Consider the following 18,957-nt stretch of genomic DNA (forward strand, 5'->3'; position numbering starts at 1 on the left):
GTGTAACTATAATAACCAAGTACGTAGTGCAAATTGTTCAATATATTTAAGCTCTTAGTTTTCACAATGCTATTACTCTATTCTAGAGAAGTGAACTTTTCAGCTGATCTTTCAGTACAAAGGTCTGGGTGCACAATCAGCTTTTTGCTTGTCCTCCTGGGATTAGTGGAGATGTTGCTGAGATCATCATATATGAGCCATTTCAGTCAAAAAAGGGGGGGACAGGATGTTAGTTTAAAAAGACCCACGGTTTAATTTAAAGACTTTCTGAAGACAGTAACTATTCCAAAGGGGGGGGGGGGAGTTGTTTACAATTACTACGCCTAAAGGGTAATAAAAAGGCTTTATTGATGATTGATTTCAGTTTCTGAAGTTGCCTCTGTTTCACTCCTGTTAATTTTAAAGCACAGGTGAATTCGCATCACAGAAACACAAACAGAATATTCAAGCCATTGTAGATTAAGCTACACGATATTTAAACAGCTTCTAGATATCTTTGAGAGAAGTTTAAGTTTGCCTGTCTTCACAGAAAGGATGGCAAAAGAAAAATGATAGTTAGATGACAGTTACTCTGAGCTTGGGGATGCAACTGAACCATATGCCAAAGAAACCATATGCCATGTCGAATAGAAGACTGCTTTTCTTCTCTGGCTGTTTTTTCCTTACCTGCAATATTAATGACCTATTTGCTTATTTCAACTAAATTACTGCAGTCTATGCACTTTTTCCTTCACTCACAATCTCTGCTGCCAAGGACTGAGATACTACAGTAGCCTTTTATCCATAAACCATCTTGAAGACTTACTGGCATTGTGGCCATTACTACTGTTATATTTGCAGGTTTAAAAATTCCATTTCAAATAAGAATCCCATGTGGATATATGGATCATAGTACAGCCCAGTTGACTTATACATAGGGTTTTTAATTTGAATCAGGGCAGGTTGTGTATAGATGCAGCATGGCTCTCAGGTATTGAATGCAAATTCTTAAAAATCTGAGCCCAAGTGTGGAATGAGTATTCTGAGTGTACAAATAACTCCTATAATAATAATAATAACAATTCAAATGCAATTTGGAATATACATTACAGTTACAGATAAAGACAATCTTAATTTAAAAGCAGATAATGTATTTGGAGAGTAGAAAAAATGCTGGTGTTGTATCCTGCATGTAATATGTGTTACAGAAGGATGATGCAAATTGGTCTGTTGGTGACTGGCTCTTTTCCTATCAAGTATTAACGACCTTACAGAATGGGTCAACAAATGACAAAATGCAGAAACAGGACTGATTCCAACACTATTGGTGCACAAGCGAAACAGGTATCCCTTCCTCTCCTCCCCTTGTAGACTCCCCAAACCCGTTCTGAAAGGTTCCCCAACTCTACAAAGATTTTTGGTGGGTGGCTCCAGGGTGGAGAAGGGTAAGCCTGCTCATGCAATGCTGGATTCCACCCTGAACGAAAATGCTCATTGACTTAACTGATTGATCAACATCTGACACAAGTTCACACTAACAACACTTTTGGCTGGGAGACTTCTTTCAGTCAGAGTAATCTGTTAAGTTTGTACTGCTTATAAAATGTGCCTCAGGTATATGTAAAACTGCTGTGAGACTTAACAAGTGTGTGACTGTCAAATAATGTAAGTCTGGAGGTTTAAACTCACGAGCAAACTTCTTTCTATCTTAACCATTAATACACATCTTCCACCTTTTATTTTCCAGTAATCAGACACTGCTACATCTCATTACATTTTACTGTACAAAACTTCTGAACCTTCAATCAGATTATGCAAATCGCCCACCTCCACAATGAACTTTTAATTACTGGCATTTTAACCTTGCCCCAACCTCTTGGAAAATGCACTTGCTTTAAAACAGTTTGTCCTTGAACCAATTCACTAAAATTAAGAGCAGAGTCTCATGACACCTGAAAGATTTTTATGGCAAAAGTTTTCATGGACTAAAGTGCACTTCAACAGGTGCATTCTTCAGATGAGGAGGACTATAATCCACAAAACCATAAGCCACAATAAATTAGGTGTAGTCTTTACGTTACCATGAGACTCTAGTTTTTGCTGCAAGACACTAAAAGAACTACCCTTCGGGGAAATAATGACGCTAAAAGGCAAGGAGACATTTCTACCTCCACAAACAAATGCTAAATTATAAAGTTTAGTTCAGTCAATTTTGCATGATGGATGGATGAGGGAAAGGAACCAAGCACATTATACCTAGAGTCCCAACACCAGTATCTTCGTAGCCTTAGGACAGCACCCACTCTTCTTAGGAGTGTTTTATTGCCACAGACTGCAAGCAAATTTAAGGAGGGCTCCTGGCAAAGACAAAAGACTTTCCAAACACCAAAATCTGGCACTCAGTACATTGAAATTACTATAATAACAACAACCAATAGATATTAAAATATTGTGCTTTTTGACCATCATTCTTTGATGTGTTCACTTGTGGCTAATTAAATGCATAGTTTATTTATCTTTGAAGTGGTTTGCAGCAAACTGTCTGCTAAGTGAGACTGTCCGCATGAGCAGTGGTTTTTGAGTTTTATTACAACAGTGCTATAAAATCCATCTGTTACATAGTGCGTAACTTCACTGAACAAAACAAATGTGCTGACCTATCAAAAGTGATGTAACAAGCACCACATTCTAGCTGAAACAACTTGATAAAACAATCATAGCCCTTAAAATGCTTATGTTTTGATTTTGGGGGAGGGTGTTTATACAAGATTTAGTGTTCAATAAAAATCCATTTCTTTTCTCTCTTTTTTTCCAAGACCTCTGCGCATTCTGTCATCTTTTTATATTTCAAGGATATAATTAAAAACACAGCATATGTACTCTGGGAATATGTAATTCTCTATTAGCTGACCAATTTTGGTAGCACAGTACATAGAGGTATATTGGCATTTGAGTCAGACATTAGATTAGCTCGTAGTTTGTTGGCTACCCCAACAACTGGGGGTAATCTGGAACCTATCCCTGGGAAAGAGCTTGTATAATGAGCAATCCGTTTGCCTGATGTTTTATCCATGCAGGGTGGCTTAGGTACTCGTTTACAAATCCAAGGATGTTTCAAAGCTTGGGTAGGAGTCATCCGTGCAGAAGGATCCCAATTAAGACATTCTTTCAGGAATTCTATAAACACGGGGTCATCACAGCCTTTTAATGCTGTGACCCAATCCTTGTTGCCTGGAGCACCACGCATTTTCCCCCTACGTGATCTGCTGCCATTAAGAGTCATTTTCCCATCTGCCTGTGTCGTTACAGTGCAGTAACGAGGATGGCCTTTTGAATTGATGAAGTTTTTGGCTCGCTTGGATTGGTCTAGCAGCTTCTGTGGGGGCATTCCAAGGAGCTCCATCATACAAGCTAGCTGATCGCCTTCATCCTCCCCAGGAAAGAGAGGGTAACCAGTCAACAGTTCCACAAGAATACAGCCAAAACTCCACATATCTATGGGCATCCCATAACGGCTTCCCAAAATGACTTCTGGGGCTCTGTAGAATCGAGACTGTATGTAAGTGTAGACTCTTTGGTGCTCAAAACAGCTGGATCCAAAATCAATCACTTTGATTCCACTCCGCCCTTGTTGTTTTAGAAGAATGTTTTCAGGTTTCAAGTCACAATGTATGATTTTGTTTTTATAAAGAGCCTCCAAACATTGCAGTATAGAGTGGGCAAACTTTCGTACCAGCTGCACACTGAAGCCTTGAAATTTGTTTCTTTTGATCAGCTCATAGAGATTCATACTCAGGAGTTCAAAGGTCATACATATGTGATTCCTAAAGGTAAAACTCTCCAGCATGTGAATAACATTCATGCCACCAGTTTTATCTTGTTTTTTGAGATGCTCCAAGATCCGTATTTCTTCTGCCGCTTGCCGGTGAAACCTCTTTTCGTTACGTACCATCTTTAAGGCCAAATGCTGGTGGTGTTTGTGGTCATAAACTTTAGCTACTTGGCCAAAACTGCCTTTTCCAATTATTTTTAGTACTTCATATCGGTAGGCAAGATGGTCGTGAGGCACGTGAATGTAGCTGCCTTGTTCATCATCATATCCACCATTGTTTGGGCCTCCAATGACTCCTTGCCTTTTCTTTGCATTTGCACCCACAAAATAAATTTCAGGAAAGTTCAATATTTCTTGCTGCTCATAGGCTGACAACTGCTGTTTGTATTGCTTCAGTGCTTGTTCTGGGGACTGACTTCCGGTTTTGTGTGCTTTTGTCAAGCTGCCACTATTTTTGTTGGTACTTATGCTATCAATGCTTTTATCTTTTGCTGGAGTTGGAAAAGACCTCTCAGAGGCATTTATTCCTGAAGACTGGAGAGTACTGCTCCTTCTGTTGCCAGAGTCTTCAAATAACTGCTCCACTTTGACTTGGCTCCCTGTCAGAGGATGGTCCTTCATTGTGATTGGGTTAGTAGTTACCTATTAGGATGAAACAAAGCAAATCTTTAATTGCAGTTCTCATTTTAACAATGGGGAAGCAAAGAAGCAATGAGACAAGCTTTTCAGATGGCGCATTTACAAATACACGTATTCTGATCAAGTTCAGAAGCAACCGATCGCACTAGCATGCACAAGAGCAGCTATGCAACACCTACTGTTCAACCCAACATGTGGGCAGGTGCTGAAAGTTTAGCATTAAACCAGGGGTCACCAATGTGTTGCTCATGGGCACACAAGTCCACAGAGCTTTTCCTGGTGTCTGCAGGGACCCACCCCACCCCCACTTAAATTGGTCTTGAAGCAGCATTCCATTATAGTCAACATAATAGGTTGCAGTGAGTGCTCGGGTTCTGCTATGCGTGTAGTGCCCATGACAGTTTCCCCACTTTTTAATGTGCTCATAGGCCCAGGTTGGCAACCCCTGGCATAAGCCAAGCCATAGCTGAGGTATGCATATTTGCCATCTTAGAACCACAGGAAGCCAACTACAAGGATGAAAAAATACAAAACACCACAAATAGGCACACAGAGGGGATGCAAAGCAGAAGCAGGTTATGATAGAAGCCTTTTCAAAGGGCAAATGGAATGGCGGCCAGGGCAATGGGTGAATTCTAATTTTTTTACCAAGGGCTCCATGCTACTCTCATATGTCTATCCAAAGTTCTCATCTACTTTATTTGAAGCTATATAGCAAGGCAGAGCTGAACACATTTTGCATCTGTCCTAGAAAGGAACTTTTGCTATCCTGTGCCAATAAGGGACTAAATATTTTCCGCAGTGAAAAGAGCAAACTGAAATTGGTAAGAAAACATAATAAAGGAGTTTCTCATTTCTACAAGATTTCAGTGTAATATACGAAGGTAGACCTAAAATTATATCCAAGGAGAAAGGCAACAGACGCACTTAAAGTTCATACTGCTTTTAGTTCTGCTCTGCAAGGAAGTTACAAGCTGCTGTGTTATATTGTACAACAATTGTGGAAAGTGCAGAAACATCTGCTTTCCATTCTAGTCTTTAATCTTAAAATAAAGATAGCCAATCCTTGAAACTGAAAATAGAACTTCCATTTCAGTAAAAATATACACATGTCTGAAGATAACTGGTGAGTGATGCTATCCATTTCCTGTATAGCAAGTTACTGTCTATCATCCCAACATAGCAGCAACATAACAACTCATGGAAAATAACTTGCATATCTTTCCGCTGAAATGCCAATACACAGTTTATCCCATTGGCTCAGAAAAAGAAAAGTTTTAAGAGATAAAGCTCTCTGGTTCTTCCTGATTACCACTTAACTGCTATATCTGCCTGGAAAATGTAGACAGTACATTTTGAGACACACACCTTTCCAGGAACTCATAGAAAATATGATCCACAGAATTAGCATTTTAGTAACACATTCTTCGCTGGGCTTATGGCTGAACTGCAGAGAAAGAATGACAGACAGTGTAAAATTCTGAATAAGAAGGCCACTTGCAGCAAATAATTCAAAATGACACTAATTCTCTGTAACTCAGTAAGAAATCCAGGTTTTAGGGGAAACTCCATTTTCAGAAATGTCTGCTTTCCAATCCAACGCTTGCCTGAGGAATTCCAGACAGATTCTTCTCTTCATTTTACAGTAAAGTTAAGGGGCCAAAATGAGAAAAGCAAACTGGAATTAAACCTTAGTGAGCTGCACTTTTGTACAACATACAGTGTTTATCTGAACCTAAAAGGTCACATCTTGAAATAAAAAGGTAAATAAGTATAGCATTTAAAAACTGATACTTGCTATGGATTAACACACAATAACAAAGAGGCACATGCCTGAAAAGACATTCTGCTATCAGTTAAAGGTGAAGAGATCTGCCAACTGACAAGCACAAAAAGACGAACGTTTAAAGCTGCATGGTGCCACAGACTGAACTATTTCAGACTTTCCCCTCTGACCAATAAATGAGGAAGATTCTTGGACCCATCTGACCCAAGGATGGTGGGTAATGTACCTAAAAACTATAGTACTTGGAAGCTGGCAATGAATGAGTTCAGCTTTTGTGTTCTGTAAACCCAAGTTTCCAGCTTTCATGCTCCAAAATATAAAACTTGCCAAGGGTCAGAAAAGCATTGTTTTAATGGCTCAAAAAAACCAAACAGGATTTGTAGAGAGGAATTTAATATAGAGTGATAACCACTTTTCCATAAACAGAAACATATTTACGTGGCACAGAAATGCCGCCTCTCCCTACAAGCTCAACCTCAGCACCTAACTTCCTTTCCGTGATCAAGATCCCATATTTTGCAAACATCAGAGAACCATGATAGAGTTACGTTTTCCACAACAATTTTCCCAGAGCATGTAAATGGACATATATGTTTGAGGTGAATTCCCTGCTACATCCTTCTTCATATCGGCTATCTATGTTGCCTGGGAAAGCCTCCTCCCTTCCAAAAGAAAGCAAACTCCCAGCCACCTGATTCCATGACATAGCTCTTCCCCCATTCTCTGCTCTGAAAGAAATGCATGGTATGATCAAGCCTCATACCTCCTAGGGCAGTATTTTGTTTCACAACACATTCTCTGTTTTGACAGTGATCCTACAAGGAAATAAACTGAGGTCATGCTGATAAGAAGAAAGTTAGAAAACTATTTGGGTTTGGTTTGATTGGTTTTTAAGAACCGAGGACTAATGATTAGTCTTTTGTACGAACACAGAGACAACACACACACACACACACACACAGGCTTGCAACAAACTCCCACAGGGAGACATTAGCTTGAGAAAGCTCTACCTCTCATTTCTCTGCACTGCTCTGAATATGGACCTGGGCCTCCCGACATCAAGCAACCATTTAACGCACTAGAATTCAAACAGCTATGCCACTCTTTGCCCAATTCCCATTACTCAGTCATTTCCTGCTGGTGGGGAAAATGAGAAAGGAAAGAACAAAGAATTTCAACTTCTATGAAGTATTAATATCCTTTTAACATTCACCCATTTCGTAGCACAGTGCCCGACAGGTAACCTTTCTCCTCTCTCCTGAACAAGCTACAGTAAAAAGCACGTCTGCTTTCTGTTGTTTTCAGAACTGTCAAAAAGGCATCCAAACACAACAGTGGAGCTCAAGGGCCTCTTAAAACACACATTTTAAGACTGTAATTAGCAGCCAGATTAGCCCTCTGCTTAACTGCTAGATCTCATCTACTGGACCACAATTATTACACAAAGTAACCAGTAACAATCCAGAAGACCTAGAAAAATACTTTCAATATATTATAAAATGTAGAACAGGAAAGTCTGTTTCAGGTTTCCGAAAAAGTCCAATGTTCTATTATGAAAAGTCTGAAAACAGACACACACATTACATGCACTGTGTACTCTGAATTAGGCTAGGCATTTTCCAAAACAAAATCTAATTTGACAAACTTATCAAATATGAGACTAGACTGAAGAAAAGGGGTGCAGGGACTAAATGGGCCCCATCATACACTGTCAATGAAACAAAATATCAAAATTTAACTATAACTTTTCAACAATGCTTTGTTTAAGATTACTTGGGAAGTACAGTGGTACCTCTACTTATGTTCACCTTCAGGATATGTGTGTGGCAAACTCGGAAGTATTTTTCTGGGTTTCGCCCTGTGCACATGTGCAGAAGCAGCACTTCTCGATATGAACAGCTCGGGATCCGACCAGAGCTCCGGAACAGATCCCATGTGCAACTGGAGGTACCACTGTACACAGACATTGTTAGTCTACGTCGGGGTGGCAAACCTCCATTCTGTTGGCCCAATTTGGCATGCCAAGCCATTTTGGGTAAGCCATGTCCACCTATCCTGTGACTGTGCAGCACAGTGTACGGTATTCCAAGTGCAGTTGCACCACAGATTTGTCTAACAGCATTATGATACTCGTTTTATTTTCAATTTGTTTCCTAAGCACTCCTAACACGTCGCCTTTTTCACAGCTGCTGCAAACTGCGTTTGACATCTTCATTGAGCTCTCCACTACGCCAAGGTCTTGTTTCTGCTCAGTCACTTCTAGTTCGGACCCCATGAGCATGTATATGGTGTACATCACTTCACACTTTTTTAAAAAATTAATTGCATTTGCCATTTTATTACCCGTTTACACAATATTTTGGAGCTCTTCACAGTTCCTTATTGTTTTAACCACCTGGAATAATTTGGTATCATAAGCTTACTTGGCTCCATCACTGCTCGATCCTAATTCTAAATCATTTATGAACCAATTAAAAAGAACAATACTGATCCTGGGGGTACTCTACTTGCTACATCTTGCCATTGGATAACTGTCCACTTATTCCTGCCCTCTGCTCCCTGTTTCTTAACCAGTTACTGATCCACAAGAGGGCCTCTTATCTTATTCCATGACTGCTAAGCTTGGTCAGGAGTCTTTGGTGAGGCACTTCCAGAACTACATACAACTGTATCCCATAGTATTAATTTATTTAGGATTAACTCTCGATAAAAGAAGAGTTTGAATTCTTAGGGCAAAATACTCTTTTCCCCAGACTCCACAGTAGCTGTACTTAAAGTTCATTGACATTTCCCCTTAAATTCGAGTCCATAATTCTACAAAGTTAATGCTATTCTAATCATGTAAATATTTTGTGAGCATTTCCATGCAGTAAACTTCCTTCACACCAATACATTTAAATAATATAAATTTTTCAGCTTGCAAGATGTATCAGTTATGCTATATTTTTAGCGGCCTTAAACCATGGCACATTGAGACATGCAACAGCAGCATAAAAACTGTGTGTTCACAGGCACAGATATATGGTAAGCCTGCTTGAGCACTCCTTCTAGAGGGAAAAGATGGGTAAATCATCCTATAACAAAATCACCCTTCTGACTTCCCAATACAAAATGGAAGAGAGAATGGGCAGAACAGCAGAAACAGTGCCATGGTTCACAGCATAGAGTTCCAGAATACAAAAGAAGGCCCTACTAGGGGATGGCAGAAACATGGTCAGACTCACCTTTTGCATGTCTTACCTGCAACAGGCATGTCAGATACAAAAGTGAGGGAGTAGGTAGAACTAGAATGTACATGGTACACTCTACTAAGCAGATGATAACCTAGTCACAGGAGGAGACAGGAGGATGCATTGCACCAGCCCTATTCAGCTTGCTTAGAGACCAACCATGGTTTGTTTTAAAACAGGATCCTTGGTTTGTACAAAATGCTAAGCCAAGATTCTTTACTGGCAAAAACAAACTTGGTGTCAGGAGGAGGGAGAGTACATGAGCTCAATGCTTTACTTGGGCTTGGAGAGGTTTGTGCATGTAGCACTAGAATATAGTTTAGTGTTCCATGTGACTGTGGTCACTGTGTCCTTCCTGAGCTACTAGCTGTGTATACCAGGGCAAAGAGGGTACATGAGGAAAAGGGTCCTATCACAGTGAGCATGCTTACATGATAATGGTTCAATTCTCATTTCTATATAGAGCTTGGAATGGCTCACATATAACCCTGAAGAGTCACTTAGACAATACTGAACTAGATGGTCTGAGTATGATGCAGCTTTCTATGAGCCCGAACCTAGCAGAATAGCACACATTTCACAGGCAGGAGCTTCTAGGTAAAACCAAGATGCAATCTTCCTCTGGAAAACAGTGCAGTGTCAGAGGAGTGTTGCATGAGTCAATTGCCTGGCTTTCAGATGGCGTAGGTTGCCTTTTGTATCACTGGTCCCATCTAGTCAAACATCCCTCATGCTGGTTTGCCCAGGTCTGCTCATTATCTCCTCCACCTCCAAACTGCCTGCCTCACTGATCACGGTGGCAGTGACCAGGCTGCCTGTGAGTGAAGAGGGCACTGCCAGTGTGGTGCAGTGGTTAGGAGTGGTGGACTCGTAATCTGGTGAACCGGGTTCACTTCCCCACTCCTCCACATGCAGCTGCTGGGTGACCTTGGGCTAGTCACACTGAAGTCTCTCAGCCTCACTCACCTCACAGAGTGTTTGTTGTGGGGAAGGAAGGGAAAGGAGATTGTTAGCCGCTTTGAGACTCCTTAGGGTAGTGATAAAGCGGGATATCAAATCCAAACTCTTCTTCTTCTACCCTCACTAGAGGTAAAATGGCAAGCGGGTGGAAATGTTGCATCTCTTCAGACATGACAGCAAAGGTTTCCCCGAAGACCTTTTTCATTTGAAGTCCCTTCCTGAGGCTAGCAGAGGACAGAATATACTCTGGGGTGTGGAAATGATCCCAACCTGCTCACCTCCAGTAACAAACGAATGGACAGCTATAACAAAAGGCAAGCATTTTACTAAACAGCATCCAAGACACATGGATGGGGTTGCCAGACTTTTATGAAAGTTGTATAAGACAACAGGATAGCAGGTGGTTTACTCTGCAGTGCCATCCGTCACCAGAGTGTGCAACTGTCCATAATGCAACTTATGCACTGGAAAATGTGAAAGTTGGCAACCCCATAGAGAAACAGCCAGAATCATACAGGTTACTGAGGCTGGTAATGCTGAAGGCTTCACTTGGTCTGGAATGGTGCTGGGAGTAAGGAAGAAGCTACAGCTTCTGTTCAAGGTCACACTATGGAGTGCCAAGGGGGAGGGTGCACACAGACAGTAGAGAACAATGGTCAGCAACTGCAGCACATAGTTCCCGGACCACAATGCTCACCTGGTGTTTTTGATCAAGTGTGTGTGAGAGAGTGCTGTCTCCCTTCACCCAACCCCCAATGGGGAGTGGATTGCAATCACCAAGACAATACTTACCTATCTTTTGTAGAAAGTTGCAGTGTTTTAGTTCTACTCCATGCCCCCAACTGCAAAAGGGATCGTGAGTGTTTGGCAAGCAATGGTAGAGTGCAGTTCCTGCCATTCATCAACAGAGAGCTTACCTTCTTGTGGGGGTTCATGGCCACTGCCCTCCCCCTTCCTTACTGAATGTACTTACCTCTCCTGTGTGGGTGGCAATGCTACTAGCTGTGGAGGGAGGAAGAATGGTTAGCCAATACACAGTAAACAATACTGAAGTGGGCTGGCTAGGAGTGAGGGGGGCACTATGAGGCATGGTACCCTTCCCATGTTTAATTGTGTGGTGTGTATGCATCCCTAGGTATAGTGGCAGAATCAACATGCATCTTGCTGTTTGTGTGTGGAAACTAGAGAAAGAGTACCTATAGGGGCTGCAAGAAGGTGTTAGCAACCTGCTCTTCCTAGGTGTCCTGATGAGGCTGTTTGTGTAAGGGCCCTTTCTCCATAGCTCCCATTACTAAAGTTCTCCCTTGCATGCCCTAAGTATTCCTAACAAAGCCCCATGCTCTCATCAGAGCTACAGCGCCTGTCAGGATTAATATACTGCTGTAGGTGTGATGGAATTGAGTGCAGCGTTATCTGCATCCTATGTCTGTGGAGCTGTGGCCAGAGCAGGAGGGTTATAGTGTGTTTCAACTCCCCACTGAGTTGAATGGGCTCACCATTTTTATGTCAGTGTAACTGACGTAGGCGCCAGGAGCAGAGTCTGAGAGAGTATATGATTCAGACGGCTCCTTTCCAACATATCCTACACCACCTTTATTGGTCCCTGCACCTGCAGGATGTCACACCACAACAGAAGTAAAGCTGGTTAATTTGTGATATTATGCCAACATAACCCTGATGTTAGTACAGTACAATGTTGCCAGTACAGATAATTCATGGCAAATTCTATGGTGTTCCAGCTGGCGTAAGTGTGCTTAGACTGTGGGATGTCAGAAGCCACTTTCCTATAGTTTGGCTTGGCTTAACTGGAAAGCAAAGAACTCCCTTTCTCCCCATTGGAACCATCCTTTAACACATTTCACACCTGGTTAGAATTCCAAATCCTGTTGTTCAGGTTTGGTAACCTGACTTCCCTGAGACAGCTGGGATGCAAAGAACCCTCTCTCCAGTAGAATGGCCAGCTGGATAATGATCAGATGACTTTTGGCAGACTGACCCACATTACAATTTTAACTACAAGTTCCATTTCCAATCAGATGACTTCAGAGTAACCTGTCACTCTGCTTCCAACACTTCCTCTTGCAAGAGCTGGACTACATAGTTTACTTAGCCCATAGACTAGCTGTTAGCAGCCAAGAGAAATGAGTGACAACACATGTGGTGTGTTGTTCAGATCAGCTTTTTGAATACTCCCAATATAGGTTAGCCTTGGAAGATTGCTTGTTCTCTTAATATTGCGCTCTTTATTTCTGAGTAACCATGCTCAGGACTGTCTAAGTATAATAGGATTTAACTCCTTAGAGCACTAAGATTGCAGTGTTAGAAGACAAGGGCATTTTCAGTTTATTGTACACTGTGCTGTTAGTGCACATAGGTTTCTCAAGAGTGTCCATACAAATTTGTCAGCATCAAAACACCAGTCCATAGTACTACAATTAATCTGGATTTCCCTCACTGTGAAAAATCCAGTAAGCAAAAATTGCCCTATTATACATTAGCGGTCATCACTGGTGTGGAAGCTAGTTGCATTTTTTTGTGTGGGCTGGGGGCAATTTGTCATGTGTATGATGTTTCAGTGGGTAGCCCCTTCTGTTTGCGCCTCACCTAATCACAACCTAGCCAGTTTTTGTTTCAGGCACACCCTAATGCCAAACAAAAACATTTATTTCCACTGACTGCCACATGCTGAAGGCATGCACAGTTCAGGAATTATTCTCTGTAGACCTCCACCCAGTAACTTTGGTGTATTACTTCTGAGATTATAATTGCAATGCATATATCAGACTTTTTAATTATTTTTAAAAAGTAACATGGCAGTTGTGCACAAGACCTCTAACACTCTTTGCACAAAAACTATACAAAGTCAGGAAAATGGCACTTTTATGCAAGAGCTGAGTACTATTTTTATTTTTAATGGAAACAGATATAGCTCCCCACAAAATAATACAATCCTTCATTTTGCTCATTGTGAAACATGAAAACTAAAGATAGTAACATTTGGTCTTACACTGTTGTACACTTCCTGGAAGTTCTGTTTTTATTGCATGTGCGCATGGTGCAGAAAAGAAACTTGCACACATGCTCAGAATGGAGAAGTATTTGAAGGGTTGAGGGGAAAGGCAAACAAAAAACAAACAAAAAAATTCTATAAAAACCCATGGTATGAACCTTTAGTTAAGTGAATACATTCAGGAATGTTTACCTTAGGTAATGTTTAAAGCAGATGCTGGTTGCATACATTGGACTTTTTTAATTTCCTCCTTAAACCTCATTGATAATACAAATAACATTTAAGCTATTTAAATATTCCCCACTTTCACTTGGGTCAATAAGGCAAAATGCCTTTATAGATTTCAATATAATTTTTAGTTATACTTTTTAAAGAAGCAACTACATATGGCAGCTCACAAAGATTTCAGAAACAGGATATTGAAATTACAGAATTATCAATGGATATTTCCAAAGAAGTAAGTCCCACTAATTTCAAATGGGTTTATTCCCATATAAGTGTACAGAGGACTGTACTTCAAAAAGCAAGAAATCCATGACTGAAAGGGTTTATAAGAAAACATAGTATAAATAATCTGAACAGCCACATGGGTATTTGATTATTTTTTTAAAAGGGTACAAAATTCAATGATGGCCTAGAAAAACAGTATTCTCTTTTATATGCATTCATAAATTATTTGAATATGTGTGTATGCACACACATATACACACTTGCCAAAACAGGGGGAGGGCAAAAAGTATTGTTAGTTGTCACAAGCTGACAAACACCCGTTTATAACAGTCATGATCTGACCCAATGCATTTGCTTTCACATCTCTATGTCACATTCTAATCCATTACTCCCCTCTGGCTTTTAGCCACAAGTTTCCAATAAGCAATCATGGCATGACAGAATGCTAAAACTGTACATGCCAGTTTCTTCTCTCAGTGATCAGACTATGCAGGGAATCTTTGGTTTCACTCAGAATAGAATTCCCCTGTTGCTGGAAAGTATTTACACATCATCTTACAGTTAAGATCATTGCCACAGCTGGATATAATTGATGCAACCCAAATGAGCCACTTCAGCCCGCTTCCAAAGAAATACAACTCTGATTAAAACATCTATCATGTCTATAAAAATAGAATTCAAGCGACAGGGAATAGTGGTGTTCTAAAAAGAAATAGGGTTCCTTATTTACTGGGAGCATATGAAGAAATAAAAACAACACCCATAATACATAAACACAAAAGTACTATTTCAGCCCTATAAATGCCTAGTTGCATTTAAAAGTTAAAGTATATTCAGATACACACAGGTGCAGTCCTAGTACTCCTGTGCCAAGTATAAATGCAACAAACACAGTTCCCCAGATAACACAGCAGACTTCTGCACCTATAGTGTGATCTCTCTCACTTCTGACCAACAAAGAAAGCACAAACACAATTATCAGTTCTACTATCTATGGCTTGCTTCTTCACCAATCAGATTTTACTTCTGTCTTATCCTAGAGAAAGTTGATTTATTTAACAGTTAGAAGAATAAAGTCACAGAAGAGCTGCTCTTGCAACTCTTACTCTCATGTAAGCTGGAAGAGAATGAATTCAATAATAATATTTTGAGACCTCTGAGTATAGGGCAGTATAGAAATTCAATAAATTAATAAATAGTTCATTTCTAACTTTATATATTGATGTTTCCCCTGAGGAATACAAATGGATGTCTAGAACAAGCTTGAAAATTTAGAAGACAGCTTTTAAACATATTTTTCATCAGTGCAGAAAGGACCAGAGAACCTCTAAAGTGCTAGGTGTACTGTCTGCACAGAGACAGGCAGGTTTTTGGCACTTCTTAATTCAGCTCTCTTGTCAAGAGATGTTAAAGCTGCTCTCTGTTCCCTTACCTGGGCATGCCTGTTGTTGTCACCAGGCCCTCTCCCACATCATGAGCACCTCCTGGGGCTATGCTACAATAGGGGAGGGGGAAAGAGAAGCAGTAAGGCAGGCAGAGCAGCAGTGGGGTGACTACCCCCAGAAAACTGAGTCGCAAGGCTGTACTTGTTAAGACAGGAATGAGTTACTGACTAATAAAACACACATACATTAGTATCATGAGTTGCATCCAGTTATTAAGTAACATTCTAGATCATGCTAAACAGCATATCCTATGGCCTGGAATAAAATCAGTAAGAACAAAACGACCTTCCTCATGGATACAGCTGTATTAATGTTTTGCAATACTGGAGACAGAATCCAAGATTCCTGAAATTACTTACATTAGGTCTCCCCAGTGACGGAAGTCCAGAAGGGGTGCATTCTTCATTTGTAGGATCTGTATATCTAATCTGATCTATTCTCATGTAGGAATCGTACAAGCCATCTCCAAACCTGGCTGGAAATAACAAGATGGTCAGTAAAAACTAACACAAATTCATACAAACGTTATTTTTAATTTATTTTTCAGTAAGCCACTTAAGTTTGCACAGGATGAAAAAACGAAACAAAAAAGCAGCAACTATAACACAGCTAAAAACCAGTTTCTTAAGGGTAGATCAGATACTGGAAACCTGTGGCCCTCAATGTGTTTTAGGACTTCATAGCTCATTGTCCCCAGCCAGCATAGCCAAGTCAGAGATGATGGGAATTGTTGTCCAGCAACATCTGAAGGGCCACAGGTTCCACATCACTAGGCTAAATGTTCACTTAGCTTTAGGATTTGTTTATGGATCAAGCTCTCAAACCAGATCCATTTATCACAAGTATCAAGAAAATCTTAAAATCTTTTAGCTAGCAATGTGTTTTAAGTAAAATTATCTGAGAGGAGAACACAATTCTGTAACATCTTTATTTAAAGGTTGCAAAATAAGCCAATAAATAGATAAAATTCCTTCTAAAGTAAATGAAAGTGCAAATGTGTTGCACAGCACTTATGAATCAATGTCTGCTTAATGTGACAGAGAATAATAGTTCCAGAAATACAAATTACTACACAAATCAATATGTGTATTGGGTCACAAACACAGTTATCTACAAATATTATATTGCTATGTAACTGTAAAAACACCACCTTCAACATTACTTACACTAAGGCTGAAATTGGTAGAGCTTGCTTCCAAGCAAACATGCAAAAGAATGAGCTGTAAATATTACCTTAATTTTCTACATTTTTGTTTTAAACTGATCTCCAATTAGAAGTTATATTCCAACCAGTTATCCTTGGCTTATGCAAATGATTATATTTTCACGAGAATGCTGCATTTATTGTCATCCCCCCCCCAATAAATGCCACAGACCAGAGTTTGATACCGACATATATGCATAGCTATAAAACAGTACAGTGGTACCTCGGGTTAAGTGCTTAATTCATTCCGGAGGTCCGTTCTTAACCTGAAGCACCACTTTAGTTAATGGGGTCTCCCGCTGCTGCCGCACCGCCAGAGTACGATTTCTGTTCTCATCCTGAATCAAAGTTCTTAACCCGAGGTAATATTTCTGGGTTAGCGGAGTCTGTAACCTGAAGTATATGTAACCTGAAGTGTATGTAACCCGAGGTACCACTGTATTCTATTCCTGAAGATGCTGTTTTAACAAATGTGTTCTATAGACACAGTGAAACAGAAAAATCAATGGTGTGAAGTAAAAGAAATAGGTTCCTCACCCTGCCTTACTTGATCACTAAAAAAATTGCCTTTCTTTTAAAACTTGGATTGCAAAACTAACAAACAAAATAGTTACATGGGGAGTACTGCTGATCTGAACAAATGAATGCTCCTTGTCCTAATTGAAAACAGTTAAAAAGAAGTCAACTAAGTTGCCAACGGAAAAATGTCAAAATAAAAATTTTTCCTTATGCAGAATTTGGCAGTGACTTGAAGGAATCTGGCCTGCCTGCGTCTAAGTCTCTTAAAGTCATAAAGAGTATTTTGGATATGCGTTTACACACAAAGTGCTCTGAAACATGAGACCATTTCAGATCCATACTGATCAACCTTCCCCTGGCGCTAAACTCGCCCAGACCTAACAAAGCAATTGTTACAGAACCTTACAAAGAAAGAAATCGACGTCGTTTCCTATGGTGAAGCACAATCCTCCCAACTCAGGCCAGCTTGTCCGTTAAAATCAGACGCCGGCTGCTTTGTCCTGACTGGCATTTGAAACCTATCGTGCAATGGGGAGTTTTCCCCTGGTCTCCTGGGGAACCCGTCCCGACACGCTTCCCGAGGCTCCATCCGCATTTTTCTCTTTCTCTCGACTCCATCCACCACCATCACCCCAGCGAAAACACGCAGGGCCGAATCCACTGCTAGTCCTACTCAAGAGCAGACCCATTGAAAACAAGGAGCATGGCTAACCCAGGCCCATTATTTCCGAAAGGTCTACCCTTGAGTAAAACTTAAGTTGGATGCAACCCAAAAGCTCCGATTGCAATCGTGTGCATGTTTACTTGGCCAATCCCGCAACGAGGCTTAACCCACAACAGGACGGGGCTTTTAGCATTTTTGCCGACGGTGCTTTCTCCGTCGCGACCCCTGCAAAAACAAAAAACAAAAAACAAAAAAACACCCGGCCGGCCCTTAGCTTCAAAACAAGCTTGCCGCAACCTCATGCCTGTCTCTTTCTCTCCCACCATCCCTCTCTCTGGTGCTAATTTTTACCCCCCCCCCCCGCCATTCTCCTCCACAATATGCCACCCGCTGCATTATACTGCGGATCCAGATCCCCTAAAACGGATGAGTTATCCTTTAAACTCCTCGCAATCGATCTAACGGAAGGGCGCAGAGTGGAAAAAGGAGCAACAAAGAAGTGGATTTCACACACTCGCACGCACACACAGGGCAGGACGCGGGATCGCTTGGAAGACTCTTTTTCCTTCGTAAAACAACGCAACAGCCCCCCCTCCCAATGTAGGCGGATCGGGGGGCCCCCACCTCAAAATCCCCATTGCACAAAACGGGGGTGGACGAAGCAGGCGCAACGTGGCCTCTCTCCGAGGAAGCGGGGCCAGCGCGGCATGTGCGTTCGGCTGCATATGCAATAATACAGATCGATACTTCGCCTCTCTTCTTGTCCTGTTCCGCGAGAAGCCCCGCGGGACCCCCCTCTCCGAGTCTTCGAATGGCCCAAAGGCCCTCTCGCCTCGAGGAGTGGAGGGATCCATTCCAAGTCGGGGGGGGGTAGGAATAAGATCCGAGACCCAGGGAGCCCCATCTAACCTCCCCGCCCGGGAGGGGCCGTTATTACCTGCAGTGAGGGGACCCTCCGGCTTCCTGCTCAGCAGCATCATGGCGGTAGCGGGGTGGAAGCCCGCGGGCCCTGCGCCCCATCACCCTAGCCAGGCCCACACTCCGGCTCGCGCTGCCTGCCTGGTTCGCTCGCTCGCCTCTTTCTCCTCTGAGGCTGTAGCACGGCGGGCGGGGCCGCGGCAGTGCTCAGGGCGCGGTTGCTAAGGGAACGTCTGCTTGGCCCTCTATGCGCTTGCGCGGTGAGAGGAGGAGGCGAGCGGGGACAAGAGAAAGGAAACGGGAGGGCGCCGAGGGGGGAAA

General features: G+C 41.6%; 1 protein-coding gene across 10 annotated transcripts in view; it reads right to left on the minus strand.

The window, feature by feature from the left end:
- Positions 1-1,692: 1,692 nt before the first annotated feature.
- DYRK3 (dual specificity tyrosine phosphorylation regulated kinase 3) overlaps positions 1,693-18,957 on the minus strand; it is a 41,016-nt gene continuing 23,751 nt past the window's right edge. Inside the window, exons 1-6 of one of the 10 annotated variants that reach the window (XM_083745500.1) lie at positions 18,656-18,813; positions 15,691-15,806; positions 15,319-15,381; positions 7,247-11,428; positions 5,819-5,897; positions 1,693-4,453 (exon numbers count right to left, since the gene is read on the minus strand). In XM_083745500.1, the coding sequence (XP_083601626.1) occupies positions 2,882-4,432 (1,551 nt within the window). In that variant the 5' untranslated portion in view covers positions 4,433-4,453; positions 5,819-5,897; positions 7,247-11,428; ... (1 more) ...; positions 15,691-15,806; positions 18,656-18,813 and the 3' untranslated portion in view covers positions 1,693-2,881. Of the gene's footprint in view, positions 4,454-5,818; positions 5,898-7,246; positions 11,429-15,318; positions 15,382-15,690; positions 15,807-18,655; positions 18,834-18,957 lie in introns of those variants that run through there. The other 9 variants (XM_083745499.1, XM_083745502.1, XM_083745503.1 and 6 more) reach the window with 9 other exon arrangements.

The sequence above is a fragment of the Podarcis gaigeae genome (assembly GCF_964106915.1).
Source record: "Podarcis gaigeae genome assembly, chromosome: 6".
NCBI classification, from domain to species: Eukaryota; Metazoa; Chordata; class Lepidosauria; order Squamata; family Lacertidae; genus Podarcis; species Podarcis gaigeae.